We start from the raw sequence: 27,131 nt of genomic DNA on the forward strand, positions 1-27,131 counted from the left end.
TGTTTGTGGAACTTTTTCTTCTGGTTTCTTTCTTTGTATTATGTTCTATGACGTATTTCCGTGACGGAAATACGTCAGTGAAGTCTTGGTGGACCCCGGCATAAAACACTTTCGTGTTAAAATAAAAAAAAAATTAACGAGGTCCAAGTAGACCTCTTTAAAACATATGATGACACGGTGAGTTGGTGCGAGGAATTCACGGTGGGGTCGCCACCAGTCTTGCGTTTTGGACCCCTCTTCTGGCTTAAGAAGCCTCTGCTCACGGTAAGAGCGGCGTTTCCGGTATTGCAGGTGAAATAATTTTTAGTACAGCTTAAGTTGCGCATACGCACTTCAGTTGCTTGTAACCGCGGTCTGCTACGTAGAGTAGATACCGTGGCCGCCTTGGGGTGCCGTGACGAGTCCGCTGGCGTAGCGCACTGCGGCTCGCTGAAGACAACCGCGTTTGGCGCGCCGTAGACGCAAAAATCGGAAATAGCGGTGTGTGCGTGAACATGCTAGCGGAACGGAAGCACCGCTAACGCGATGTTTGATTACCAATTACTCCCCTTCTGCTGATGCATTGAAGTACTTCTTGGCGGCAAAGTATTTCCGAAATGCTCTAATTTAATTTGAAATGCATATCTCGACTTCGATAAAAAGTGGTTCAGGGCCACTTTAAAGCGAATAGCTTTCTTCAGCTCTTTCGGCCATTTTCGTCTTTGGTTGGTAGTCGATGATCGGTCGATAGTCAGTGGTGGAAAAATTTCGTACTTTCGCTCTCGTTCGTTAGTTCGTTCGTTCCTCGTTCATTCGGGCCCATTCGCTTACATTGAAAAACATGGTCGATGGTTTTGCACATTATTTTCTTAAAGGGACCTCGAACCACTTTTTATGGAAGTGGAGAAATACATTTGAAGTGAAAATAGGCCACTTCAGAATCACTTTGCCGCAAAAAGTACTTCAACGCGTTCAGCGGAAGCGGAGTTATTGGCAATCAAACACTGCCTCCGCTGTGCTCTCCCTTCCTTCTTCAATGCCTTGCACTGCAAAGGCTGCCGTGGCGCGCAGTTCAAATTTTATTTTGGACTTCCGATTTTGGTGCCTACGAAGCGCTAAACGTAAGCCAAACGCGGTTGCCCTCAGCGAGCCGCAGTGCGCTTAGCCATTGGACTCGTGGCGTCACCTCGCGGCGGCCGCGGTGTAGCCGACCGCAGCGACCAATTGCAGCCGTGTATTGGAGTGTGTTTTATTGTGAAATAAAGCACACAGAAAAGAGCGAGGATCGTGGGGTCTTTTGAAACGAGAGCGTTTGAGAGAAAGATGGCTTCGCGTTCCGCTTGCGAGCTCCACGGACCGCGCATACGACGGCAGAACTTGGCTGAGATGTTCACAACAGCGTATGCTGCCGGTTGACTATGTTATTTCACCAAGCCCGAGGGATATTCAGGGCCCCTTTAATTACTAACTAAATAATCTGTTCTATGATGATGAATGAATGATATCTACAAAAAAAAGGAAACTGAAAGCATGAAATTTGAAGCGAAGGCAACTGCGTATCTGTTGCACACATTATTTATCGACGTAGTGTCTACCATGTGATTTGTAACCCAATTATTCATTTCCAATACGCCTCACCTGAGGTCTACATAGGGCCTCTTCTGGCTGTGCGTGCTTGACTGCGTTGACTTGTTTTGCCTCGAAGCTGTGATTAATGCGAAAATCCCATTACGCGAAAATCCCTCGGCGTAGTCGGCGTGACCAAAAGTTGGTACCAAAGATGGCCGATGGCTCAAAGAGCAAAAACACGTCACAAAACACCCCGGATTGACGTCAAATTTCTCAGGGAGGTTCCTGTAGAGAACGTAAAGCATTGAAAAGAAAATTTGGTAAATTTTGGTGTAGGTGGGACTTGAACCCGGGCTTCCGGGGTGCGAGACGCTTTTCCGACGCCAAGGCGGCTCCACGGTTCTCGTTGACTAAAGGTGTGCTAGTGTGTGCGTCATTGTACACGTGACGGCGTGGCCAGTGGAGTGGAGGTGACGCCACGTCACGAGTATAAAAGGAGTATAAAATTAAAAAAAAAACAATTATGTCCGATTGAATGGAACTCAGCGGGTCATTCGAGTTATGAACTGCTCGCGGCCAAGCGGGCACATTGAGACGCATTACGCGTTTTGATTTGGCCTTAATTACCGAGGCGCAGTTAGAACGCAGGCGAGAGCTTGCGCGGACAAGGAATACGCGTAAAAAAGAAACGTTCCGCGACGGACTATAATGCTTTCGCATTCCCACACTTAAGCAGCTGTAACTGTCTCTGCCGATTTTTTTTTTTTTTTTTTTTTACATAGAAGCGCTCGAAAACGCAAATGTAGAAGAGAGAACGCAGAAGAAAGGCACGTAAGTGAGGAAGTAAACTTCGTAGTGCGCTACAAAACTGAAGATAAAGTCGGGTTTTATGAGCGTTAGGCAAAGTTATAAGCGCGAGTGTGAATTAGGTGCGTTGTGGAGAAATTCTGTCGATTTAGTTATAATTCCTCACCCAACCCCATTTTTATGGAGTGTAGAAGCATTTCAAGAAAACACTATACTCAATGTGATAGGCAGAAACATTGTGCAATTGAAGCACGTGCCTTCGAGAATTGCTGGTGAAATTATCAAGCAGAAACGAGAGAACCAAAAGATAATGTGAAATTTGGTGATGATTCCTGGCTAGTCGTTCGAACAGCTTTGGTTTATGTCTGGTTTTTATTGTGCAGAGTCACAAAATTATGACGAATTATTTTGTGCCGTGGAAGTCGGAAGAAACTTTATTTGGAACATGGAGCGCCAGAGAGCAGGCGAAGAGTGATTTTGTACATTGGGGTCCTACTAAGTTTTTGACTTTTAAATAAATAAAATGCACTGCACTGCCCTATTGACGATTCACAAATTCAGGGATAAAGTGCAGAGCTGCTCATTGTGAGCACTAGCCACGAACACTTTAATTACCGAGCTGCATCACCAGAAAGCATTTGCGATTTTTTTTTTCAGCATCGCTTGAGTGGTGGGTGGCGCAAGAGTCCAACGGTATACGTGAAAATTTTCTAAAAAGCGAGTGGAATAGCTGAATGCATTTAATGACTCGTAGACGCTCTTACAAATGACGTAATGAAAAATAACATTGATTTGATGTACATGCATTGCACTTATATTCATTTTGTTTTACAGTTTGAACGAAATTGTGTCCATCTACCACAAGTTCAACGAAACGTTCAGTTGCAACGGGACTGTGTCAGACGCGTGTCACCTGGTTCCTGAAGAGAAGATATCGGAGGTTGGATGTTGACTGAAGTTCGGGTCGAGCACCTTTGCGCGCACTTATTTGTGATAAGCGAAATAAACGTTTGATTAGCCCTCACATTTGTCAAAGTACCTTGACCATAAATGAATTAATCCCACGAGTCACAGTGATTTTATTCCTGTAAAATATTCGTCACTTGCACGTACGCTGCCTTTCTTGTTGTTGTTTTCTTTTACACTGGGCTAGAAACGTCTAGGTGACCGAACACAGGATTCACTGTACCATTATTTACTACTCTCTATGTAATAAAAAAAAAAGACGTGCTAATGGATCTAGGTGTGTCGCTAGGCCATTTATAGTAGCGCTCATGGTCAGTCACAATGCTAGTCACATTGTAACGACCGCAAGAGGCAAACACTGCAAAAACTGCGATTTAACATTTTAACTTTATATTGGTTGAACTGGTGCCCAGAAAGACAAGCAACACTAAAAACACATCAATAGCGGCGTCTGCAGTCATTTGTCATCGAAATCTCAACTAACGCGTCAAGTCCGTCGGCTATTTATACACGGATGAGCGTACATATTCCTGAATACACCTCAGTACTCGCGTACATTCAACAATGTACAGCACTGTGATATGTGAAGTGCGCGAGGCGATGTGAACGTGGTGCGTGGGACGGCCGGGAGCAAAAGACGATGAGAAAGATGAAGTGCTGCGTGAGTTTGGCTCGAGCGCGCCGAGCGTCGCAAGAAAAAAAGCAACACCTAAAGAAAAGTCCACGAGAGACTTGGAGAAAAGAAGATGAAGAGAAGAAGAACGGAAGAGTGGGTACGTGCCACGTTTTAAGATCATCATCATGATCATCAAGAGGAGAAGACACGCCGGCGGTTAGAACAAGTGAAGGCGGCTAGGGTGCAGAGGCGTGAGCTTGACGGGTGCTCGGACCCGGGCTCACGAGGCCTCTACCTAGTCGGCTCTCGACTTGCCGACGACCTTGGCGTCTTCCCACAGGAGGCTGTGGTTTGCTCGACAGTGAGTGCTCTATGGAAGCTGGATGACGAGGCGCGGAAGAATGGGCTGCCAGGCGACTGAGCCTGGATGCGTAGGCCTTCCACTCGATCACAGCGGACCTGCTGGAGATGCTCGAGAGGACAGTATGCGACCTCTTCTCAACGGCAAGGCATTGGTTGAGCCAGCGTCACGTCGGCTGTTCGAGACTTGCTCTCTTCCTCCGACCCAGGCTTCATTTTATTTGCACGGCGACATCCGCTTGTTTTGATACCCCTAGGTATCTTAGTGAACTCTACATTTGTTCTTGAACTTATCCGTGTATCTCGTGCGATAACTGTCGGTTCTAATTTCTTTGCTTTGTAATTCCTAGTCCGTGCTAATAAGGGAGTGTTATTTCCTATTGGTAGATTTACCCTTGCATGTGGTTTGCAACCAGCCTTGTCTTTTATTGGAAGCACTGAGCCGCAACTAATCGGATGTGTTTTCTGTGAAACTCTAAAGAACCTAACCATTACAAGCACGTACTATTGGCGTCGCACGTGAAAGCTGATTTGACGAAACTCTATTGCTACATCAAACGACGGAGACATTCAAGAAATTATGGATACCGTATATATGCACGTCTCGCGCAAAGCGATAACTTGATAGCAGTGATTATCTGGTGAAAAACGATATAAGCAAATCTAACGCACATGTTTGAGCATACATGATGCGATACTTTAGTAAATTGGCTACACTTATATTTTCTACAACTAAATACAAGGGAAGCAGCATATTTTAAAGTTCTAAGAGCAGAGCCGAGTATTTCCACAACGTAGCGGGAGTCTTTCTGCAGCATTAAGAAAAGTTTGGCGCAGTTTAAAATGACACATTGAACAGGGGATAAATTCACACATACGTAAAATAACGTTTCATAGGGCGCGTTATTTGCTATCCACGGAGCAATCTTATGCCCTTCTGAAAACGTAATAAAAACATGCCCCATTGTTTTTTTCTGCTTTTGTACAAGACGTTGGTTTCTTAAGCCTATCATTTTCAGAGCCGCTTGTGTTTGAACGAAGCTGGTACTGTAGGAGAAGGCTTAAATGCGCCGGTTTCGACCTTTTCTTTTTGTAATGACGATTCGTTGACATCTATAAACACACCTTTAGCCAGTTAAAGAATGTTGTTGATGTAAATGACGTCAAAATGTTTAACCGACCAAATGTCCCTATACGTATAGTGCCCAGAGGGTTTCTGCGACGTGTCCTGTTCATTGCGCTGTGATGAAATGTCACTCTGCAGAAAATAACTTCTGAAATATTTGTCAGGATTGAAAGTAAAATGACATTGATAGATTGTATTTATACGCGCGCTCTTCACTCTCTTCAAAACATTGTGTTCGTTGTAGTCATGGGCAAAAAAAAGACATGTTTTTATTCCTTCGTGATAACTGAACTATTCCATTAGTACTAATGTTTGCCACGATTTTTTGCCGCAATTCGGACTCTGTCAAGTACTACTGACCACATACTGTTTCCTTCTTAACCGTGGTGAACTAACTACACATAGTGTTCATGGTGATGTTCACTGAATATTTTGTAAAAGCAAAAGGCTTGCGTAAACTGTACAATTAGCCCACAGAGTAGGGCGTGTTGCAGTACTAGGAGCAGGAGACGATACGGACATGGACTGCGCAATTTCTATGGGTCGTTTGTTCTGTTAAAATGCCTTTTAGGTTCCTTTCTTCCTTAGACAAGGAAGTGCGATTTTGCAATAAGGCTTCGCCGCTGGAATGATATGGTGGAACGGTCACAGCGCTCGCGCAAGGGTCTCATTCCGTTCGGAAACTGTGGGATAATAATTTGCATGTTGGAAGCTTCGAACAGACAAATTATTATCCCACGGACACCAATCGTGCGATTAGAGAACCCCTATAGGGATGCTCTAATTGCACGATTGGTGACCTGGCGCCGATACTGTTTTGATGTTTGCACCCCGATCATCAGAGCTAGTGAAACTCTTCGTACAACTCCTCTTGACAATTTCGTACTAACGGTATCACCTGCTTTTCGGCGCCGGAGCTTACATACACCATTTATTAGTTTGGCTTGTTACCGGCCGGGCGCACAGGACAGGACACCGCGTCATCACTACAACGGGACAAAGCTCGCAAGAACGGGTTATTCTGCATAAATCCAGTATGGTCAGCCATGCTATAAAATACCTTAAGAAAAAAGTAATAAAGCAATTAGTTAACATGACTCATGCTTTGTGTCAACTTACTGCTAAGAAACTGTCGCATTCTTCCTAACTAGCGTCATTGAACATATGCACTACGTAAAGGTGGAAGTGTGGTCAGCAAGAAAATGTATGGTGACAATTGCTTTCAATGCCGCACTGATGCTCGCACATTAGTCTACCATTTCTCCGAGAATATACATATTGTTACGGTTAATGTAGAACCGGCTTTATTTAAAGGACGAGGTTGATGGTGAAGTAAAGATGGCGTCCAATGGCTGCGCCAGATAACGTCTTTCTCCTCTTCTCCTTGCCCGGCTCATGCCGTAGCTATTCCCGGTTGCCAGACGAAGGCCGCTGGTCAAGTCCAAATCACTCGGAAAGCGTAGGGTGAAACCGCTTAAGGCGAGAAACATGTACCAACTGGGTCCGGCTAGACCAACGACCAGCTGACGTCAAGCGTGCCACCACGTACGTCAAGTTACTTAAGCGATCGACAATAATGGGCCCGTGTACTGGGGTAAAAACTTTTCGCATAAGCCACGTTTACGCTGAGGGGTCCACAATATTGAGATAAGAGGGCTATGTACAGGGTGTCCCAGCTAACGTTAAAAAATTAAACACGTTCAGCGATGGGATCTTAAGACCTACGGTGTTTAGTCGTCAGACCACTGGCGACCAAACATCGCAGATTTTATAATTGTATCTTGCATCATGTTGTTCCAATCTTTTTTTTTTTCGTTGAAGAACTTGCCTGAAGTTAGTGGGCACACCTTATATATTGAGCTAATTATCGCATCACTACTTTGCATTATGGGTAGAAATGCATTTTCGTTCTTATTAAAAGTTTAGTAACAGGACACACCGGAGTAGGCTAAAAGGGGGGAGGGGGGGGGGGGAGTCATCCGTGTTTTTCTTAATAGCATTAGCGACACTTTTATACAGTGTCAGCGGGGTGTGTGGATTGAATCGTAGAAGTGGTTTCACCGGCAATGGTGCTTCTGCAGACGAAATAGGCCGCCATTTACGCTTTTCCATGCGCATGTTACGACAGCTTGTTTGTTTCTCAGACACATCTTCTCATGAAAAGCGGCTGTTTCGGTACTGCTGCTGCCATCTCTCGCCATCAAAGGCAATTAACAATGATTTTGATATTGCTGATGCCTCAGAAACTTTTTTTTCCCCTGGCAATGTTGATTTGCTTTTTTCGTTTTCCTTTTTGTTTTTCTTCAAAGGGGGTATGTAGCCACTCGAAGTAGTTTTTTAAGACTCCACAAGTCCACTGATACGTTTTTTTATGCTTTTATTTTAATGTGGCTTTCGCACTTGCCATTTAGGCCAACACTTGCCATTTAGGAGATCTTGCGGCGAGCAGAGGCAGGCCTCTAAGCCATGTTAGGTTCATGAGCTTCTCATATTAGAGTCTTTGAACCATCCGCATTCTCGAGCAGGCTTTTTATATTGGTACAAGATGTTACAGATCAACGATGGAGCTTGGACCAATGAAGATGTATGAAAAGCTATCGATGTGCGGGATTGTTGGACGTAAATATTCGACGGGAGGAGACGCCATTTACAGTAACTCGTGCTGTGGCTGTAACAAATGTGAGTATTTCCACAATAAAGCATCCAACAGTGCTTGTGAATGTAGACGCTGCAATTGAATGTGAAGAAGAGCGTTATTTATTTCGTTACGATACCAGTCAATTTGGTGACTGTGAGATATACATAGTTACCATAAAACAATCCAACCTAATGACATTACGCTTCAATCTTTGAGAAAGATAAGAACATTCGGAACTATATATGGGAGCGTCCTAAAAGAGACACATTTAAATAATTTCTTAAGGTAGTGGCATTGCCCGAATAACTGAAAATGCGATCCACATTCGACAGCACTCGCCTTTTTTGTTCGCATGTGTGGTAATAGTCTAGTAGTGGTCTATAATTAGATTAACTGTTAAGCAACAATACTTCTTTCAAAACAAACATGTGAACATTGTCCAGGCACAGCTCTCTTTCGTTCACGACAATGTTTGTGATCCTCACGCCGTCTACCCAAAGATGCATCTTACAACACAATGAATCTCTCAAAATGCAGGCGCTTTCCTTTACCTTTGTGTTTGTTTCTTCAACTAACACGTATTGTTCGCAACTTCTTAAAACTGTGCGCTACGCAAAGGTACAAGAAAGAGAGAGCCTGTATAATGTACGTAAGCAGCAGGATATTTGCAAGCTTACGGTGGGTTCGCTTGACGCTGAAAATAAAAGTGAGGGATCAGGGCGTGTAGGAGATCATTAGTTGTTTTTTATGCTGCAAGTGATCATCAAAAACCTTAAATATAGGTAGAATATGATATTAATACGGCTGCTGTTCTTCCTGGCTGTGCTTGTGTAAGATTTAATTGGCGATGGATCTAAAACTGAAGTTCACCGGTTGCAGTTGCGCCAGCCGTAAGACATGAATGCCCGCAGACTCTGAGCGCCAAATGTGAGAGAAAGACAACTCAAGCTCAAGCGACGAGGTATGCACAGATGGCGAGTGATGGATAGCAGGTAGGAAAAAGGCAGTCGATAAACAATGGTTCGAACAGCATCGACAAGCGACAACATTCTCGCTCAAGTGGACCAACAAGAGGCGAGCATGGTGACATTTTGAAAAGGTCGCACGGGGCAATACCGACTAGCACGCCGTCGCAAGACAGAGATAACCAGTCTGTAGCCGATGAGTACACACACACAAGCGCTTTCGCGCAAACGTGAATCCCCATAAGAACTAATCGACATAAACTGTATATGTGAGTCCAGCTGCTGAAAGTGGCCAGGTGGGGTGTGGGGCCTTTGCTCTTGCATTGTGTTTTTGAAATGCAAAAAAAATACTTATGATGCCGCGATGCTCTATAGACCACGAGATTCTGCAACGAGTGTGAGGAGGAAAAGAAGAAGGCGGAGGACGAGGGCAAGGAAGAGTATTGCTTACTGCAGGCGGACCTAGCATTTCAAGGGATCGCACGAGCGTTATTTACCAAGTTTGGTATAGTGTATGAAACCAGTCACGGTACATCTGGTAATGTAAGGCATTTGGTAACACACAAGAATACTAATGAAGAGGACGGATTTGAACCGGGGTGCAACAGGTTGTGCGCCATCCATTCTACGTAACCCTGCTACCCCACCCACGTGGCTCAATAAGACACTCCAGTTCTATGTCTCGGAGGAACTTGAGAAGTTGCGCTGCTGAGCACGAGGTCGCGGGATCGAATCCCGGCCGCGGCGGCCGCATTTCGATGGATTCGAAATGCAAAAACGCCCGTGTGCTTGCGTTTTAGTGCACGCTAAAGAACCCCAGGTGGTTAAAATTAATCCGGAGCCCTCCACTACGGCGTGCATCATAATCAGAACTGGTTTTGGCACGTAAAAATCCAGAAAGAAGAAGAAGAACTTGAGGAGGAAGTAAATCTTTCTCCTTTCTACGATTGCTAAAAAGTAAGGGATTCAAGACAAAATGATAAATTGTCGCAGAGCAAGCTCTTTATAGCAGTGGCGGACATCAACATAGGTGTGATAATATCTGTTTTAATTAGTATTCAACAGCATTTTGCAAATGCACTTTTTAATTAGTGACATTACGAAGGTTTTGCAATTGCCGAATGTAATTCAGGCAGTACGCTAACGTCAACCGTTTGTTCTAAACCTTGTGGCTAGCTTTAGTTTCAAGAAATACTTATTCAAGACGTTCTGCGAAATGCATTGCTGTTCTATATTCAACAACATTCCGTACTACTTTCTTCAACAGTGCGGAGACATATTAACTGGAATAGCCTTGTATTTCCCTGCAGATTTCGAGTACTTATTTCTCGAGACTTGCGCGAGGTGCCCAGAGTTTTTAGTGAGGCGTTGTGCTTTGAGAAGTGGCTTATGTATTTTGTATTGTGTTATGTATTTTAACCTACCCCGTATATCATAAAATATTAATTGAAATGATTGTTCAAAATTATTTTGACGGTTATCGCGCATGCTCTGATGTCAGCCGCTCCTAATATAAACCTAGGTCAATAACAATTGCCGTTTCCTCTCAACTTGAATTTCTTTTATTGATCTGAGAAAGCCCATTTCTTGCGACATTCTTAATTGTGTATTTTTTTCAACCGCAGTCACCCACCAAATTCATGCAGCCTCAAACGTGCTTGCACACTATGGCTTTTATACCGCTTGAAGACAACTGTAATTTTGTTAACACAATCGAAAAATATCAAGCATGAAGCAGCCACTACAGTCTAACTCATAAACATGGCAAGAAACTCGGCAGTTAGCGCTAGCGCCGTTTCGTGGGTGGACACAGAAATCGCACTTCGCTACGGTGGTTCTTTCTCGCTTAGAGATAGGGAGTACCAAACTAAGCCCACATTCTGAGTTTTGACTTTCGGCAGTGCCCGCTGCTGGTCTGACGCATTGTTACGCCATGGGCGGTGGAGGTCACAAGGGACATGGAAATCTGGAACCAAGGATGCTCAACAGCCATTTATTTCTTCGTACCTGATTTCACGTGATTAGGACCTCCTTAGTTCTCGCGAATTCTTTAAAGTAAACAATGACAGAAAATAGTCCTTTGTGACAGTTTAAGTAACACAGAGGCTCTCGAACCATGTTGAGAAAAGCCTGACTTTTCCTGGAAGCTCACTGCTTCTGTGCCGAATTATGCGTTGATATCGAATCAGATATCAAAGAACGAAATACTTTGTTCTGTATAGAATTAAATTTGTGTTAACTCTTCTTTCTTTTTTTTTCAAGCACTATAAAAATGCTGATGGTCCTCCTCTGTGTATTCATATCTAACTTCGACCAGACTGGTAGAGCTGCACATGGAGCCATACCAACCGGCAAGTGAAATTACATTTAGTACATATAGATTAAAATGAGAACTTGCTTTCATTTTAGACCAATGCTTACTAATCGCGTTTGCCTGCATACTCCCTCAAGTGCAGTGAGCATGGCCTAGGATTTTTCTTTATGTTATTGCATGCAGTTTGTAGTTTGACGACCTTTTGTTTGTAGAACGTGCTGTAAACTGGATGCATGCATTAGTTGACGGAACATACTTCGTTTTTTGCATTTATTTTGTATGAAAATTTAATAAATTGGGCATGCTTACCTGGATCCTAATGTCTATCGACACATAAGGAGAATCAAGTAGAAGTTGAAAGATTACGGTTGACTTTCTTAAAACCAACGCTTACATAACGCAGTAAAACATGAGACTTTTTAACGAAAGCATCTGCGGAAAATCAGTTTATTCACATTTGCATTAAATTTATCACTGTAATCGTCAAAGGCACACTAAAGAGAGAGAGAGATAGAAATAGAAGAGAAGAAAGGCAGGGAGGTTAACCAGATGCACGTCCGGTTTGCTACCCTGCACTGGGGAAAGCGGGTATAGGGATGAAAAGAGAGAGAAAGGAAATAGAGAGAGCATTTTCAGAAATAAAGATCCTTGGACCCCGGCCGTATGCGTCGATGGCACAGAAAGCCACGAAAGCCTTGTTGCACTACCTCAAGTCGACAGGTCTTGGCGACCGTCTGTAGACTTCGTGCGAAGGGACACTAAAGAAAAATATAAAGTCGAGCTAGATCGAAAAATTAGGCATTTGTAATAAGAAATTTGTCATTCGTAAGTAAAACAGGGGTTTTGTAAGCTAGAAAAATGACGAAAATGAAAAGTATCTGTCGCGCCAACGGTTGTGGACTATGGTACCTCGCATATGTGACGTCAGGTATCTGATTCGCCGAGAGTGAATGCTATGTCCGGCCACAACGAGCCGGATCGCTTTGTCTGTTTACAACCGGCTAGGCGGCCACCATTCTCGCCTGCTCCAGTCGCCAAGACTCAACAAGTGGCCATATTCGGTATCCTGAACCCAAGCAGAGGTGCAGAGTGACTCACGCAAACAGCACACCTGCATCTGCCAAGCAGTACGCTTCGTATACAGAACTAAATAAAGAGTTTCTAGAAGGCATAACAGCGGCATAGAGGCAGGTCACGTGGAGATTACGTCAACTCGTACGTTTCGCCGAGGGTGGTTCCAATTCAGGAGCAGCAACGGTACCCTTAGCGGTAATTTTCTACGCAACAAAGTAATGCAATGACACACAGAAAACGATGATAGACTTCTATAGACCTAGTTCAACCTAATATTTTCCTTTAGTGTCCCCATAAAGAAGCTGGTAATTAGACCAGCTACCTCGAACTCAAAACAGTCACTTGCTGGAGCCCACGCAGTAACCTGGAGTTGTAACTAAATATTTCTCTTTTAAACTGTGTCAGCCACCCCACAACAGTACGTGGTTGCACTTTAAGCAAGTGTTCAGACCACCGGTAACTTTCCGCGCATGTTCTTTTAAGCAGAGGACGACATTGCAAGACTCCTGGATTCGACTATAGATCCGTGCGCCGATTTCTACGGATATGTGTGCGGCAGCTCTCGGCGAAATACGTCAAAATTAGAGTTCTTCCATCTACCGGGATCACTTCAAGCCCGCTGGTTGAACGTTAAGGACGATATCTCAAGTGAGTCAGCATATAATTAACAGAAATGTTTGCTCTTTATGGCAGAAAACTTTGAGTATATTAAGCGTTGTAAACTGGCTGCATGTTTCAAAGTAATTATGCTGCTATTCAAACAGGATTGTCCATTGTAGGTAAAAATCGATGGTGCTAAATAGACACACGCACAACGCGTGTCCAGTTTCTGAATATATACAGCTGTGGTTACAATACTACGCCTATCTAAAAGCGGCGTTATTAATTCAGTATGCCTCGACCTAGTGTTTAAGGCCAGATGTATATAGGTAGCCTACCTAGCTAAACACGAACAAGGCGGCCACCAAGACTCACATTGATTATGTACATGGTTTACAGAGGTTGTTATGGTTAACACATTTTCGAAAGGGAACATGCAGAAGATGCAGAGTATATCATCTTGGGAAAGGTTTATTCTACCGAAATTTGCATTAGCAATGTTTGCTGAAATGAAATTTAAACCAATGCGCTGCAGTAGCGTTCCAATTGGAATGTCAAGAGTTGATTCACTTTTTCAACTCCTCACAGCGATAGCAAAAGAAACAATCTTTGCCTAGACTGTTGAAGCTGAGGGAGGAGGAAAGACAGAAGGCAGGGAGGTTAACCAGAATAATGTCCGGTTGGCTACCCCACACCGGGGGAGTGAGATAGGGAAACACAAAGATGACACGGAGAGAGAGGAGGGAAGGAAATAACGAAATTAGCGTTTAATTAGCTGACGCGTGTACTATTGCACAATTAGTCCACAATATTCACATAAGCCCGTCGTCCTCAAGAAGCAGAAAACTGCCTTCACCGCTTTGTGAGCGGACGAGCGATGGGGGGTGGCGTTTCAGCAGCAACTGCACGGAAAGCGGCCGGTTGTCCAGTTTTATTGCGATAGCAATTATATGGACACTCAAAAGCAGATTTCTGCCGTCGGCGTCGCCGTCGCCGTCGCCGTCGCCGTCGCCGTGAGGTTCCGTATGACGTCATTTGGAGATGAAATCGTCGCCGCGCGCCGAACGCTGTATGTGCGAGTGAAAGGGCGCGAGGGGCGCGTCTTTCACGGGGAGTGAACGCACGGCGGAGAACAAACGCGCGTTCTGCGCCGTGCTCGCTTAAGGGCTGCAGAAGTAGGCGTCTCTTTTCTCCTTTACAATCACCATATATGTAGAGCAAACGCGCCTTCTTCGGACGCGCGAGAGGCCGTGGGGGAGGGGGAGGGAAGGGAGGCGACGTTTAGCTGCGGCACCAAGTGCCTATTTATATCAGAGGCTCCAGCAACAGTCACCAACGCCGCACGCATTTTGAGCTAACGCGGGCAAAACGCCGATGGCGTCGACAACAGTTCTGCGTGTTGTTGCTACCAAAGCCGCTCACCTTACTTCGTATGACATTGCTGTGTTGCTATCGCATTCATTGCTTCGCCCTTAGGGCGAAACTGTGACATTTTTCTAGCGCGTTAGCAAGTTTTTGTTTTTCTGAGGCATATCGTGGACTGTGGCACAGTCGATAGTTTCTTCGGTGTTGCAGACCTCACCACGCTGCACTGTCGGTCACTTCAATTAATGTGGAGTATGCCTTTGTGAAGGCAACTCCAAACTAAAGGCGACAGAGAAGGGAAGCTTAATCCACGTCGAGGAAATCCGAGTGGAGGTCGGAGTAGCAGTGAGGGGTTTAATCGATGCAGCCATGTATGTCTTACGTTTGGCCAGTTCCACTCGGTCAGTGAGAGCCTGCTTGCCAAGTGTCGAAACTGCCTTGTGGCGTCTGTCCTCGAAAGCGGAATTAGAACGCTGTGCTCTTCTTGATGTGATGCGCGGGCAGCGTTACCTGCGGAATGATTGCCACTGATTCCGCAATGACCAAGTACCCATTGAAAGAAAACCTCGTGGCCTTTTTGTTGGACGTGGTGGCGAAGTTTCACGATTTCGTGTGTCAGCTGTTGATGACATTCGCGTTGGAGAACTGACTGTGTGCACTGTTAAGGCCGATTTGGAGTCAGAAAACACAGCCCATTTTCTGGGTCTTTCAGAATCAATGAATTCCAGTGCACGAAGAAGAACCGTTAGTTCTGCCGCCGTAGAGGTCGTGACATGCGATGTCTTGAATCGCAGTGTTATTTCTCGCGTTGGTATAACCACCGCACCACCAGAACCGGACGACGTAGTCGATCCATCGGTATAGATGTGCACGTGGTTGCTGTACTTTTCATACAAGAGGAGTAAGCCCAGTTGTTTTAGAGCAGCGGCCGGTAGATCTGACTTCTTCTGTAGTCCTGGAATCATTATATGTACTTGTGGACGGCTCAAACACCACGACGCACAATGTGAACTGACAGTAGCGCTAAATGTAGTGCAGGGACTTTCAGCAGTGAGGCTCGCCAGGTGGTGGGAAGGGGTCCTAGCATAGTGTCTGAGATGCGTACGCATTGCCTGAACGATAATGTGCGTCGTGATTGGGTAATCCTGCGCAATGGCAATGGTTTCAGCCGTTGACGCACTGCGTGGTAAGCCAAGACGTATCTTAAGGGCTTGGGCTTGAATGCTCTGAATCGTACGCAGGTTAGTCTTGCACGTGTTAGATATTGCAGGCAGGCTGTACCCCAGGAATCCAACGAACAACACTATTTACACCTGTAACATAGATACTCCTCAACTTTTCCCTGCAAGAAACCTGAACAGGCGAGAAAGAACACTTACCAATGTTCGCTGAAATAAAATTTAAGTTAATTTGCGGCCTAGCGTTTCAGTTGGAATGTCATGAGTTTATTAATTTTTTGAGCTTTCGCAGCGATACCGAATAGACAATCCTTGCCTAGACTGTTGAAGCTGAGAAAGAACACGGTAATTTTATTCAACCTCAGGTATACTGGAAATTCCTGAGAAAGCTGGCTCTAAAGCATCAGAGAAACCAATTATAGCCTACCAGTCTTGTATGAAAGAAGGTAAGTGCGTCCTTTCTCAGCTCTTTATCTTTTGGAACATTTCCACCTGATTTTTTGTTGCACATGAAAGACATCAGCATATTGATGAGATCTTGAATGTACTATCGACCAAGAATGTTTATGGTCCACAGGTTCTCAGAAAACGCTAAATATCTGAGCAGCCTCTAAAAGTAGCTAGTAAAACGGTACAACACAATGTTGTTCGCATATACCAGTAGAGGCTGGAAATGGAAATACCAGGCTGCGTTTTGAGGCTGCGGAGATAATCAGTTTTTTGTCAGATACCTTGGTCCGTAAACGTTTTTGGTCGATAGTACGTATGCTCTTATAAGCGAAGTGCCGATTGTAATCAAATGAGACATTTCCTAATGAGTGAAGCGTAGGTAGCGTCATCGAAAGGAAAATAGGTATCCGGCTTAAAGCAGCACGAATCAGCAAGAGAAACTTCTACGTGTTCCTTACTCGACAGAGAGAGTGAGAAAAGTCATAAGGAAAAGGCAGGGAGGTTAACCAGGCTGAGCCCGGTAGGCTACCGTGTACTGGGGAAGGTGGAAAAGGGATTGAAAGAGGAGAAGGAAAAGAAAAGTTCACACCCTGCACATTTACACAGTCAAGCGTTCATCGCTGAGTTCCGTCACATTCGGTCATACAGGCCAGTGCACATCAAAAAACGCAGCAGTGCCTTCGTAGCCCTGTACATAGCAGACTCACGAGGCCACGGGCCCGAGATCTTCTCCGTAAAAGGCCTATCGTCTAAGTGCCCCAAAACCGTCCGAAGGGCAATCCTCTCATCTTCGTATCTGGGGCACTCACAAAAGAGATGTCCTTTACTCGATCGAGTGACTTCCTCGGAAAGGCAGTGGTTCAGTATTTTATATCCGGGCTAGGACGACTTTTTCGTTAACTGCAAATGTATTTCAGAGTGACCTTTGTAGGTTAGCGCCTATATTCAGGTGAATTCTAACTGTTCATTTTGTAATGTGACCTTAGATTACATACATCCGGATCCGTGGTTTCGAAAAGATCGAAAAGGATCCGTGGTTTCACTGTTAGAAGCTTCTATAAATATGATACATTCACAGATATTATGATTCACAAGAACTCTTTGTTATTGGCGGGCATGATTACTTACAGATTATATTGTCCAAAACACGGGAAGGAGCTGTTTCATATAACCGGCCGTCTAAATACCATATTTATTGATGTCATTGTTTTGTGTCATTCTTCAGACAGTGCACACGATATGGATAGTTTGAAGGAATTGCTGACTGATCGCGGGATGTCTGACTGGCCATCCAGAAGCAGCAATACTGAAGAGATTTACGACGCAAGGAACGATATAGATTTGACTGAACTAGAGGCCTTCTTCCACTACGACGTTGTTCAAGACAAGCACGACAAATCGAGGCATATGCTTTCGGTAATGTGATACATAGTTAATTGTATTAACACCCTAAAAACTTGCTTTTAGCTTACGTTAATATTAAAGGTAGGTAAAACTGATGGGAAGTGGAATGCACAAGTTAATCATCCTTAGGATCTAAACCTGAGCAATTTGGAGCGTGAAAAGCGCGGCCAAATAACTACGGCCATTAAATTTTGCGCTAGACTGACCATCGCATGACACCTAATCCAGTTCCATGTGAAAGATTCATCACAACAAATGAAACGATTTTGTGTATTGTTCAGCTTGTGTTCGTGTTCGGGGTTGTGTTTTGTTCGGGCACGTATCTTATCCCCGCCGTAGATACGTCCCGTTGACATATGCTTGCACTTTGGAAATCCAAGAAGGCATGAGTTGCACAAGTCAGGGACGTCGATAACGAACACTGAAATACACCGCATTGACGTTGATTGAAGCAATCCTCCTTGTTCGGGTGACATACCCTCAACGAAGCAATGCATGAGTTCAGCAAACTGCGCTTCCATTGAAACACGATTCACTAAGTTCTAGCTGTCATAGATTAGCCGAGTGATTACGTACTCTGAATTGCTGGTACTGTTACTTACATGTACAAAATTAGAGCGTAAGCAAGCGTAGTAATTTAGGAGACCAGGCTAGTTGGAGTTTGATGTCGTTACACAGCTCGAAACCAGGGGCGGTATTCTGTAAGAGTCTACCTAGTGAACTATCCATTTCGGCGACCGTTGATTCGCTGCTGCTTGACGTGCAAGAAGTTGTCAGCCAGTCTCCTTCCTGCACATCAAGCAGCAGCGAATCAACGGTCGCCGAAATGAATAGTCCACTAGGTAGACTCTTACAGAATACCGCCCCAGGCAAAGCGCAGCAAAAGAATGGCGAGAAGAACTAGCGACCTTGTATTGCTCTGCTCCTACGCACACTCGTTATAAAAGAGAGCAAGTTGATCGTTTACTGCTGTGATATCACTGCGATAATAATTATGTGGACAGTCGAGGCGCGTTCACGCCGTCGGCGACGGTGCTCATGGAGCGCGGGCGGTATTCATGGAGCGCGTGCGACCTGCGCGTTGGATGTTAGGAGGTCTCCAGAAGAGACGCGCAGTGCGTTTGCCTGCAAAATATTTTTTACAAATGTCGCAGTTTCACCCGAAAGGCGAAGCATCAATAGCGATAGCAAATTAGTAGGGAGCTATACGGAGTAAGGACAGTAGTTTTATCAGCTGTATAAACTTCGACATGTAGCAGTACCAGCAACGCGCAGAACTGTTGACGCCGTCGGCGTTTTGCGCGTGTTCGCACCGAACGCGCGCGGCGTTGGTGACTGTTGAAGGTGCCTCTGGCGGCGGCTCGCAGGTTTTCGACGAGATCAGAACGGGACACTCGTCGAGCAGCGTCGGAAGTCTTTACCACCGTCTCGCCTCGCAACGTTTTTATATAAATACGCATTTGGTGCCGCAGCCAAACGTCGCCACCCCTCCCTCCCTCCCGTCCCCCCACGGCCTTTCGCGCGACGGAAGATGTCTCGTTTGCTTTCCACCGTGCGCTCGATCCCCGTGAAAGCGCGCGTTCCTCGCGCGCTTTCACTCGCACATGCAGCATACGGAACCTCGCGGCGACGGGGACGCTGATGGCAGAAATACGCTTCCAGTGTCTATATAATTACTATCGCAATAAAACGTCGACGCAAAGTGGACGCACCCTTACGCTCCGTTCTAACGGCTCTGCAGTGGAGCCAGGGCAGCGCTCAGCCTTCCGTTGCTTGCATGAGCGTTGTTGGCATTTCAGGCATGACCAGGACCTAAAACTCTCCAACAGAGAGTTTTAGGTCCTGGCCCTTCACGCTCTTTTGCGTGAAGGGTCAGGACCTTTCACGCTCTTTACGCGTGAAAGAGCGTGCCCATCACGGGCCCTTCACGCTCTTTTGTGCTCGCTTTGGGTTCTATTATATACCCGCGGTGGTTTGCGTCCCTCAACGCTTGGGTGCAGCTTGAGTCCCCTGACCTAAAGCTCTCGTTCGCGCGGTGCAGCTGCCTGCACACCGCACGGTGGTGCTTACAGTGGTCTGAGCGGAACGGGTAGTACACGTAAAGTCACACGCTCCGAAGGTTTTCTTTCTGTTTCATCTCGTATACTCCATTGAGGCGCGATTAGAGCACTGCACGGTCTCGGGCTTACTCGAAAGCCCGGGCCCGGGCTTTTTTAGAGCAGTTTTAGGAGCGAAGCTCCTTATAGCGGCACCCGTTCTGTCCCCGTCGTCGTAGTAGTAGTGTGTAACCAGTCTGAGAAAAATGAGAAAAAAAAATCCGAAGTTGTGTCCGTAGCGCGGAATCGAACCACGGACCCCTCGCTTCCGAGCGCGCGGCGTTAGCCCACTACGCCACGAAGCGCACATAGACACTCACCACGATGGCAATAAATACCCAACATTAACGAAAGGCCGCGTTTCTAGCGCGTTTCTAACGCGTTTGTGCTAGCGCGTTACGGCCCGTGTAAGAAGCTGGTGTAAGACGCTGTGGCCTCTCCGCCTTATCTTCAACGCGTTTCGAACGCGCTGCCCAAGGCGGTGGCAAGTCAAGTTCAAGTCGAGGAGCGTTTATGAATACGGGGGGTATACTCTCTCAGCAGTCATGTGATGGCGTCGGCAAACGCGGCGCACGTTCCGGCATGTGTAAATGGCTGCGTAAGACGCTGTGGCCGCTCCCCCTTACTAGAGAGTACTGCACTTTTCTAACGCGTTTGTGCTAGCGTCCCCTTAAGCGGGAGATCCGATGATTCCCTCCGGAGCTTCGCCCACTCATCATCATTCACCCCGTGGATATGCTGTGATTTTTTTTTATTTTCACGGGCTCGGGCCGGGCTCGGGCACGGCGTGTGCTTTTTGACCCGGGCCCGGGCCGGGCTCGGGTTTTTTGACGCGGGCCCGGGCCGGGCTCGGGCTTTCTGGTGGTGCGCATGTAACGTGCAGCGAGTTATTCTCGGGCGTCTCAACTCTGAAAAACATGTATTTTTCGGTCTCGGGCCGGGTTCGGGCCGGTTTCGAGCCGGGCTCGGGCCTAATGTAAAGGGGTGGCGGGCCGGGCCGGGCGGGTAACGTAGATTATTTCCGGGCCCGGTCCGGGCCCGGGTCTCGCCATAAAAGGTTTTATCGGGCTCGGGCGGGCCGCCCAATGTAAAAACGGGCCCGTGCAGTGCTCTAGGCGCGATGTCCGTCAACGTCACGCCAACGGGTCTCCCCCCCACGTCAGTGGCGTAGCCAAGGGCTGGCACACCGGGCATGTGACCCGTTCAAAAACACTGAAGAGCAGCACATGCATACACAATGTTATACACGTAGTGACACAAGTTAGCGTGAAAGAGGGTCATTAAAGAGCGACATATACCCAGTGACACAAGTTGGTGCAACGGTCGGATTTGAATCCAGTTGCCTCAGCACTGAATTTACCTATTGCTACCTATGCCGATGTTCTACCTATTTCGCCAAGGACTACTCAGTTACCATGTACTACTGAGTGAAGTTGGTGCGAAAGAGGTTATAGGCGCAGATATACACAAATACAGGCAAAAAACAAACGAGGGGAAGTTCCCGAACAATGCTATAGTGGCATTAAAAACTACGAAAAGAAGTTTTGTGGTGTACTAATAAACATAATAGCACAGGCGACCACAACTTGAAAAACCGCGTACGCTAATGCTTATAGGTAAAACAAACAATTGTTCCGTTCATCCGCACACTGTCACTGAGCATCAGACGTTTGGACCACTCAATAGAAAAGAAAATGTCGCAGTTTCGCGAGAAAGGAGAAGCATCAATTGCGATAGCAAATTCGTAGAGAGCTATATGGAGTTTTATCGGCTGCATAAACTTGGACGCATTCGCTTACTAACTGAATTAACAAGCGTGGTGTTTGCGCGCACAAGCAAACATGAATATATCACACTCGATGACCTCAGCCACCCACTTTCAAAACGCTGGCGTGAGCAAGCGCGGTCGCCGCAGCGAGAGAAGGTTCGTGTGGTCTATCGCTTCAACGGAAACTGAGCGGCGAAAGCACAGCCCATACAAAGGTCAGAGCCTTGTGGAGATCGCTTTCAAGATACGGTGTGCGCGACAGCCCGCACCGGTGCAAAGTACAAGTACGCAGTTGTTGGCAGAGTAGAAGTCGCCCCCCCTCTCCCGCGCTGCCTTCCCGCTTTCCTCCTTTCACGTGGGCGATTGAGTCGCCAGTTCCGCTTGCGCCCGGTTGCAAGATACGCATTTGGTGCCGCAGCACAGCGTCGCCCATACCCCGACAGCCTTTCGCGTGACAGAAGAAGTCGCGTTTGCTCTCCGCTGTGCGTTCGCTCTCCGTGAAAGCGCGCGGGGGACGCGCGCTTTCACTCGCACTTATGGCGCGCGGCGGCGATTTTATCGCCCTTCATACGGAACCTCACGGCGACGACGACGCCGACGGCATGAAATCCGCTTGAAGTATCCATATAATTACTATCGCAATAAAAGGGGAAGAAACGAAACACACATGCAAAACACAAAAAAGTTGTCCAATTTACTGCTTGCACTTACACGCGTAGCGGACACACGTACGTGATGCCACCGTAACTTTCTGACTACTTCTTCAACTCAACTCATGAGTTTCTTCTCTTCCTGTCGTGAGAGGAGTTTTATTAAAATGGCAGGATAGGATAGGAATAAACTTTATTTGTCCAGCGGTTAAGGCTGTTGGTGCCCGGGGCTAGGCTGCCAGGGGTCCATCGCCGGAGAAAAATCTTTCGAGATCCTCGGCAATGGCCCTGGCCCGCTGGACGGCCCACTCCTGGTCCTCGGGTGCCTCGCTGAGGAGGGCGGCTTGCCATCTCTCAGCGAGGCGCCCCGCTTCAGAAGGTCCTGCTGTTATCTTCCCCCTTCCTCTTGTTCCTTCTTCTTCAGGGCGTTGACATTCCCACAGTATATGGGCCATATAAGCCCGTTCGTGCTCGCACCACGGGCAGCCGGGCGATGGGTGCAGCGCGGGCCACAGGCGGTGCAGGTGATAGGGGTTGGTGAAAGTGCCCGTCTGCAACCGCCTCAGGTCGACTGCCTGGGACCTGTCCAGCCGCCCGTGGGGTTGTGGATATGTCATACGTTCTTGCCTATAGTGTGCAAGAACCTCTCGGTACGAGGCCGGAAACTCCTCAATATCACAGTCGGCGTCCCCGTGGCCCCCAGCTCCGACCGCCGCGATTTGGGTTGTGTTGATAATTCCTCCGGTGGGGTCCCGCACAACAACGGCGGCTGCCCTCTGGGTGATCGCGTCGCGGCGGGTAAGTTGCCTCGCGACGAGATGGGCACGCTCGTTGTGGTTGGGCGGGATGCCGGTGTGTTTTCGGCCGTTAGTATTGTTGTTGTTGCGGCTGTTGTCTTCTTTAGTACCAAGATCCCCGACGTGCGCGGGGAACCATTTGAGGGACTTGATCGTAATCCTGCCGGACACGAAGTCTCCGGCTCTGGCGTTGAGCATGCGCGCCACATCCGCGGACACCCAACCTTTGGTGTAGTTCCGGATCGCTGATTTGGAGTCGCTTATGATCAAGCTATCCTCCGTACCTCCGTGGAGTACCGCGAGGGCTATGGCCATCTCCTCCGCTGCTTCGGCCGACGGCAGCCAAGCTGATGCCGTGACTCGGATCCTTCCCTTCGTATCTACGACCGCCATAGAGAAGGCGGGCTCCGCCGCCGTCGGCCGGCCGTGTCGTTGATGTTGCTGCTGTTGCTGCTGCCGTTTTTGTCGTAGTAGTAGTAGAGATGGTGGTGTTGGCATCCCCGGTTCGTCTCGCACATTTCGTTGTAGTGGTGATGGTTGTCGTCGTCCCTCGTCGCCATCAACGTTACAGGCGGGCCGCGGGTACCTGGCTGCATCGACAAACATTAAAATGGCAAAACACTAGAAACTTTGTCCGCCCCTTCTTCCGTATACCAAAAGGCGAGTATGCCACATTCTGAGGAAGGCTTTATCCCCGTGCGCTGCCCCTTGTACCGTAAGATACCACACAATAATTGAAATAATTTTCTGTAGTGCCGGATAGACAGCTTGTTGTGGTTTTCATCGGGCTTCGTCTAAGCAGCGGAGACGCCACAACATGAGCGGGGTGAAAATAAAGGCCAGTTGCTTGCGCAAAAAGACAACGTTAGCATCGACCGCGGCAACAAACTTGGATGCCGAAATGAGCGCCCTAACGACGTGCCACTCCGCCTTTTGTCATCATACATTCAAACATGATGTGATGAGTTGTCTCTGTTTTGCCGCAGTTGGAGTGGTTATCATTTGGAAATACTTCGCACAGCGACAATAGTTGCCGGGTACGTAGTACGCTGTGTACGTAGTACAATAAAATTATCGCTTCTGTTCTGGTACACGATTCTTACGCCATTTGCTCCACTTCTTTGGTCGGCATCTTTTTAAATGCGAAGCATTTCTCGCCGGCGGCTCTGTCGTCCCGCGTCCCACACCCCCACAGCGCATGTGCATCCCCTCCGCCTCTCTCTCCTCTCCTACACTTCCCCCTTTCTCTCCTCTAGGAATCCTGTACGAAGCGGCGCCCGCGTGCCACACCCCCACAGCGCATGCGCGTGCCCTCCCAATCTCTCTCCTCTCCTACGCTCCCCTCCTTTCTCTCCTCTAGGAATATGGAGCGGCGCGCTCGACAGGTGGTGCGACAGCTGCATACTCCGCTGGGGGCGCCACGGTAGTTCCGCGGTATGAAAATGACGGAGCGCGCGCGCCTCATTCTCTCTGCTGCGCAGCGCCGCGATGAGCGCTCGGGCCGCTGCCGCGAAACCATCTCCGGCTCAAGCTAACCATCTCCCCGCTGCTTCGCATCCACACATGGTTCCCTTTAGCGGGAGATGGAGTAATTTTTTTTTCACCAATCGTTTCAGCTCAGCTATTGCCGTACAGATAGTTTGCGGGTGTTCAGCTTGCAGTTCCGAATATGTTTCCGATGTAAATGCCGATCGCAAAGTTCCACGCAAGACCATCAAAAAGCTACGACCAGAATCCCGAGACCCGATACATTTTGTACGTAGTTTTCCCAGCAAAAGATGGGGGTGCGTAAACCCTGCTAAGGAAAGCCGGTGTTGCCCTGATGAGGACGAGTCCTTTTGTCGAAACTTTAGATCAATTTGGAAATTTCCGCGATTGGCCACTGCTCATTCTTTCAAGTTTCCAGCTCCCCGTGAAACCTTTATCTTGCGTTTTACGTTTTGTATTTCCTTTCCTAGGTAGGCAGGGCTGCTCTACCTGTTTTACACGGAGGGGTGCTGGCAAGTGCTGATGACCTAACAGAATGGTCTGATTCACTTGTGCGAGAGCAAGCTAAGTCACACACAGGAGGAAAGCAATCGGAAACTAGAAACGTACACGTTAGCAGGGGAAGGACGGCCGCAAATGACACTGAAGACGACGCAACAGATCAAGACTTCACAAGGGCTGAAACCCGCATTGTCCAAGCATATCAATCGTACGTGAAAGCAGTGATCAGCACCATGAAGAGCTTGGCCAGCGTCGAATCGTTGGAAATAGCGAAGGAAATTATTCGCTTTGAAACGAAATTGGCCAGGGTGAGATTTTAACACGTACTCCTTTTTGTTGTGCTCTGAGCAAATTTCATGCTTTGCACGCTTAGAAGGGTGTAGCGGCAATGTTTACCGATCTCGCAATGCGCGTAGAGACATACACGCAGGTGCATATGATAAGAGCTTCAAGAATACGCGTAATCTGGGGTTCACAACGTACAGTCTGTTTCACACTTAGAGGAAAACTCGGAGCGCCTTGCAATGTACTCTGAGGTTTCTCCTAAGTGTGAAACAGACTGTACAGGGTTAGCCTGAATTATTCATCGAGTTTCAAAGCACTCTTTATTCACATGTATACGACCTAAAAAGACGGCTGATACATGAAAAGACACATACACTCAATAAGTTTCTGGTGCATTCTACAAATGTTGAATGTGTGCGGCCTTAGTGACCCGGCACACATGCAGACGGTAATCCAGTTCCGTCCATACATTCACTAGCATGTTTCCGTCAATGTCCTCTGAGACACGCAGTCGCCCCATGCTTTTCCCTTTACGCAGACAACCAGTATCACGAAAGTTGCGAAACCAACGCAAAATGCTCTGGTGACCTGGTGCAGCTTTTCCGTATTGAATGCACATCGAACGCTCGTAACCGACGAACACTTTCAGATATTCTAACGCACAAAAGCTCTTCTCCTGCATTGCCGCCATCTTGTAGAATGTCGTGACAGGCTTGCCATATTGGGGGCGAGGAGTTACGGAGTCGCCATCTGTCGGAAGCGCCTCGCTTGCATTTTGTGAGGGATAACGCGGCGCGCTCCTCATAGGTTTGGCCTGTTGGCGCTCAATAAAAACACCACGCGGGAGCCCTCCTGGCCATTTCTGTAAGGACTCTCCAAACGAGGGATGTTTCTTACTGTAAAAATAATAATTTTGGGCAAACAGAAAGCGCAGATTAGTTTACAGGCGCTATCTCTTTACCGAATACGCACGGTTAACGCCCATTGCGCGTGGTCGCTGTGATGGAGTCCCCCGAACCAGCTTCGTGCGTGAAAGGTAGGCAGTCGCTGAGAGCTATGTGAAATGTGTGTTTTTTAGAGTGCTGTCCGTATGAACAAATGGGGCATCTCAGAATGAAGCCTCAATGCAGCGATCGTACGTGTTCACAACGACCGACTGCGCGTCTGCATGCATGTCCGCGCACAATGTTTCGCTTTCGCTGCGAGCGCGTTTTCGCACCGTGCCGTGAACTTTAGGCCACATCGTATGAACGTTTTGACGCTATCAGAGCTGTTCAAAAAATAATTTCGTTATAACTATAGGGACTTCGACGCTACTTCATCATGGCGATTGAATAAATTTTTTTCTTTTTTTCTACATTCTTGGACGTTTCATTATCGCTATTTCTCAAGGTGCGTCGCACAGTATGTTTATCAGTCTTCTCAGCGAGGAATTTCCCGCTGCTTCTTTTTGTTAATCCAGTACATTCATTGTTTGTTGCTAACACAAACATTATCATACGCCATGCTTTAAAAAAAAAAAATGTGATTCTTACCATTCACTTTCCATTCTGGTGAACATGCCAGTATCTAGCATCGGCAAGTTCATAGACCAAATCTTGATGATATTAACCGAGCAGCGCGCGCGGGCGAACTTCTCAGTGCGCGCTTTCTGCTACTCATCGAACATCGCAACCCCAACGCCATGGCAGAAATCTCCTCGCGGAAGTGCTTGCTAGACACGCGAGTTGTAGCCGATGGCTGCTTGCCGGTTCTAAGTTTCTCAATCCAAGCTACACGCACCTTCTTGGCCTTCGGGTACGTGTGAAGGCTGACAGCGGGATCCGTTGCGTACGCGTCCGGCACTGCGGTACCGAGCAATAGCCTGCCATGTCGGACGCCTTCAAATGCAGCCACTACCTATTATAGTGCTTTAAAATGCTGTCAAGCAGGCACCCGAGGCGGGAAAACATCCCCACATAATCAGAGCTATAGCTCAGGTGGGACTAAACTTTCGTTTTCAGCTTGTTTCGGCGCTTCCGAAAGCAGACGGCGCGGCCGCTGTGCCCACGTGATCCCTCATACCACGTTAAAGCGACGGTGGCGCCAGCTTCTCCAGTGGTGGAGCTCGCCCCCAATAGCGCGCACGCTAGCCA

The 27,131-nt window shown here is 47.3% G+C and overlaps 2 protein-coding genes and 1 long non-coding RNA gene across 12 annotated transcripts in view; all 3 read left to right on the forward strand.

Moving 5' to 3' along the window:
• Positions 1-3,379, forward strand: part of LOC119446383 (neprilysin-2-like) — a 54,737-nt gene extending 51,358 nt beyond the window's left edge. Inside the window, exon 20 of the mRNA XM_037710804.2 lies at positions 3,190-3,379. Within this exon, the coding sequence (XP_037566732.1) occupies positions 3,190-3,307 (118 nt within the window). The 3' untranslated portion in view covers positions 3,308-3,379. The remainder of the gene's footprint in view (positions 1-3,189) is intronic.
• A 4,481-nt stretch (positions 3,380-7,860) lies between these two features.
• LOC125944121 (uncharacterized) lies at positions 7,861-11,750 on the forward strand. Its single transcript, XR_007466142.1, has 2 exons — positions 7,861-8,102; positions 11,289-11,750. It is a non-coding gene; the product is annotated as an uncharacterized LOC125944121 (long non-coding RNA).
• A 325-nt stretch (positions 11,751-12,075) lies between these two features.
• The window catches only part of LOC119446384 (endothelin-converting enzyme 1-like), a 64,661-nt gene continuing 49,605 nt past the window's right edge, over positions 12,076-27,131 (forward strand). For 3 of the 10 annotated variants that reach the window (XR_007466138.1, XR_007466141.1, XR_007466140.1), the window contains exons 1-3: positions 12,079-13,062; positions 15,923-16,003; positions 17,233-17,423. Coding sequence is in view for 6 of the 10 variants with exons in the window: in XM_049664111.1 (XP_049520068.1) it covers positions 15,994-16,003; positions 17,233-17,423; positions 24,681-25,019 (540 nt within the window). In the remaining 4 variants the exon portion in view is untranslated. Of the gene's footprint in view, positions 13,063-15,922; positions 16,004-17,232; positions 17,424-24,680; positions 25,020-27,131 lie in introns of all 10 variants that reach the window. The other 7 variants (XR_007466139.1, XM_049664114.1, XM_037710805.2 and 4 more) reach the window with 5 other exon arrangements.

The sequence above is a fragment of the Dermacentor silvarum genome, chromosome 3 (assembly GCF_013339745.2).
Source record: "Dermacentor silvarum isolate Dsil-2018 chromosome 3, BIME_Dsil_1.4, whole genome shotgun sequence".
Lineage (NCBI taxonomy): Eukaryota > Metazoa > Arthropoda > Arachnida > Ixodida > Ixodidae > Dermacentor > Dermacentor silvarum.